Consider the following 2,948-nt stretch of genomic DNA (forward strand, 5'->3'; position numbering starts at 1 on the left):
GCTTCGAACTATCCACTCATCCGCCCAGCACCCACAGGTCAGTAATCCATGCAAAGGTCATCATGAATCATCCTTTGTTAGCTCTGGCGCCATTTTTCATGTGCTTCAAAGGTAACGAATCCGCAGATTTCGAAGTTGAACTCGAGGTAGGTGCTCACCCATCCTTTGCACATCAGCCGTCCCCTTTTCTCTCAGACGCTACCTCTATGCCCAGTCAAGGGCACTGCTTCTGTTGAGGGTCTCGAGAAAGCACTGAAGAAGGTGGATTGTTGGCTGAAGTCGACCAAGATGGGACAACGTTCTTCTCAGGTCATGGATTACAATCGTCATCACCATAATTCCGCTATACCAGTGGTCGTCCTTTCTGCTTGTAGCAATATCTCTGGTGCGCGTCTCGATGTAGGACGAGATACATTCTTCCGAGGTGATTTCTTAACAGATACCGACAGTATCAACTCTGATCCATGAATATAACGGTGTTGTCGCATGGGACTTGGCAGCCATTGCAGCTCATGATAAGGTCGGCCCTTATCTGTCGGACTCTGTCCCTAACGAGCTTCCATGATTATGCTGTTACAGGTCGATATGAACCCTTCTACGCACCCTAACGGTTATATCGATTTCGCATTCGTATCTCCTCATAAGCTGATCGGTGGTCCCGGTAGCAGCGGCCTCTTGTTGTGTAAGAAGAAACGACAGACTAACGCCGTGCCGGCTGTCTGCGGCGGAGGCGTCGTTCTATACGTGAGTCAGAGAGGTCATCGGTATCTTGATGACTTCGAAGAGCGCGAGGAAGCTGGTGAGCTTTATTCTACCTAGCTCACTCTTCACTCGATATTTCTTGAGGTACCCCCGACATCCTCGGATGCATCAGAGCGGGTATCGTCTACCATCTTCATAGGACGATCGGTATCGAGAAGATTGCTGCTGCTGAGCATAAAATGGCCGATCATTTATATAAAAAGCTCCAGTCCCACAGCAAGATTCATATACTCGGGCCCAAGGCAAGCTATACTCGTTCTACCGCTTTTGACGATCGTCTTAGGATCGTTCTCACTGTGCTGGTATTTTATCCTTCAATATCTTGTATAATCACAGCAATCCTTCCACAGGACACGGCCTGTAAGATATCACTCACCAACGAATAGCAGTAGTTGGGAGTTGTATCCTTCAGATACCTCCATTATAACTTTGTTGCGGCCGTCCTAAACGATTTGTTTGGCATTCAAGCTAGGGGTGGCTGCGCTTGTGCTGGACCGTATGCGGAAACCATTCTCGGTCTCAGTGCTGAAAACGCCACCAAGTTCGAAGAAGCTGTCGGTAGGTTATTTGCATTCTCCTCCAATGCTCTAAATATGTTCAAGGCCGCACATTATCCGAGATTTTCAAGCCTGGATTCGTTCGAATTGGAGTGCACTTCACAATGACCCAGGAAGAAGTGGACCTCGTCGCCGATGCTATTCTGTGGATCGCCGATAATGGTTGGATACTCCTCCCTTCGTACACTTTCAAGACCCGATCAGGAGAGTGGTATCATATCAGACGAGATGATAGGCAGAAGCTCAGGTGAGTAAAAGTGGCTTAATGGCCTAATGGAATTATTATTTACTCAGGAGTCTTTCGGAGACGTTTGATCAATCATCCTTTGCGACAGGGCTTCAATTGATTTCTCTTGGGAACTGCTCCGCACGATGCGGTAAGAGCAGTGCCCGTCGCTCAAGTCTGCCGTCAATCGGAAGCCACAAGCACGTCGATGAGGACTCAGCAATGGTTATGCAAAAAGCTGATGAGGTGTGCAAGAAGATTCTGTCCGAGGTGAGTCGTCATGGGCAATCTCGTGCGATAGAAGAATGGTATGGGTGCTGGTATCGTCATGGTATTGGGAGAATATATTATCGATAGTGCCAGGATTCGTATCAGTAGCATTACCAATGGTGATCATATTATCGACTTTACCAGACGGGATTATCTTGCTTCAATTTCACAATGAATTAAACCGATCCAGATAACATAGGCAACATTGAATTGCTGAGTGCTTCCTATGATCACACTGTACAGTGTCTTAACGCAGTTGGCTTTGCCCGTCTCAGGCAGCCATGGTCCAGCTCGACTTGCCACTACTCGATCCTAGTCTCATCCACCTATTGTGGTTCGCTCATCCATTTGATGCTCAGAAGTCTATCATTCAATCGATGTCTTCAAGTGAACCGCCTAAACCTATGGTTCGCACTGACCTAGGCCTTTCAAACATTGCGGAGAATGCCCCTGGACATGGAATTAGTTCAAGGTGAATACTAGATCTCCGTCTTGTCCTCATCAATTGATAGTATTTCAGACCCAGTGAAAGCATATTCAACGTTCGCTCTTGGAGTGATGGAGTTGAATCTCCTAGAGGAGTCAAAAAGGTGGGGAGCATTCCGCTCGGCCTCATGTGTTGCTGAGAATGACTCCCGGTCCTCTCGGTAGACTACTCCGGTCGACCCTCCATCCTCAAGCTTATTATCACTCAAGGGTGTAAGGAACGCCAAGAAGCTCTTAGACCGTCGTGAGCGCACGCTCGCATCGGCGAACTAAACAGTTCCTATCAGTATCACCTGTACCACCCAGCTACCTGACGTTTGAGCGACACAATTGTGAGCTCACTTAGGGCAACCAGTTCATGTCTCGTTTCCTGTGTCCTTACGGCCAATATATGGCTTTTTTGTTGCTTCGAGGTGCCTGCCTTATCCATGAAAGTGTCTGACGGTCAGACACTGACCTTTGCTGGTCGCCTTATGAGATCGTGCAGACAATTGGTCTAGCTCTTCAGTAATATCAGATTTCAATTGTGTTTCGAACTTGGTAACCGTGTTTCGTTCAGCCATTGGATGCCGACCGAAAGAGTTCATGACCAAATTGGTAGTGAAATTATCACAAGATGTTAAACTTCATCCCTGGCGCATGTTAGA

General features: G+C 47.6%; 1 protein-coding gene across 1 annotated transcript in view; it reads left to right on the forward strand.

Annotated features, from left to right (window-relative positions):
* The window catches only part of Pmar_PMAR014570 (hypothetical protein), a gene marked incomplete at both ends in the record, with an annotated part of 13,713 nt that extends 11,790 nt beyond the window's left edge, over positions 1–1,923 (forward strand). The window contains 5 exons of the mRNA XM_002771492.1: positions 847–1,086; positions 1,162–1,320; positions 1,365–1,566; positions 1,614–1,815; positions 1,903–1,923. Of these exons, the coding sequence (XP_002771538.1) occupies positions 847–1,086; positions 1,162–1,320; positions 1,365–1,566; positions 1,614–1,815; positions 1,903–1,923 (824 nt within the window). The remainder of the gene's footprint in view (positions 1–846; positions 1,087–1,161; positions 1,321–1,364; positions 1,567–1,613; positions 1,816–1,902) is intronic.
* Between the last annotated feature and the right edge of the window lie 1,025 nt (positions 1,924–2,948).

Source organism: Perkinsus marinus (genome assembly GCF_000006405.1).
Source record: "Perkinsus marinus ATCC 50983 genomic scaffold scf_1104296962766, whole genome shotgun sequence".
Taxonomy (NCBI): Eukaryota; Perkinsozoa; order Perkinsida; family Perkinsidae; genus Perkinsus; species Perkinsus marinus.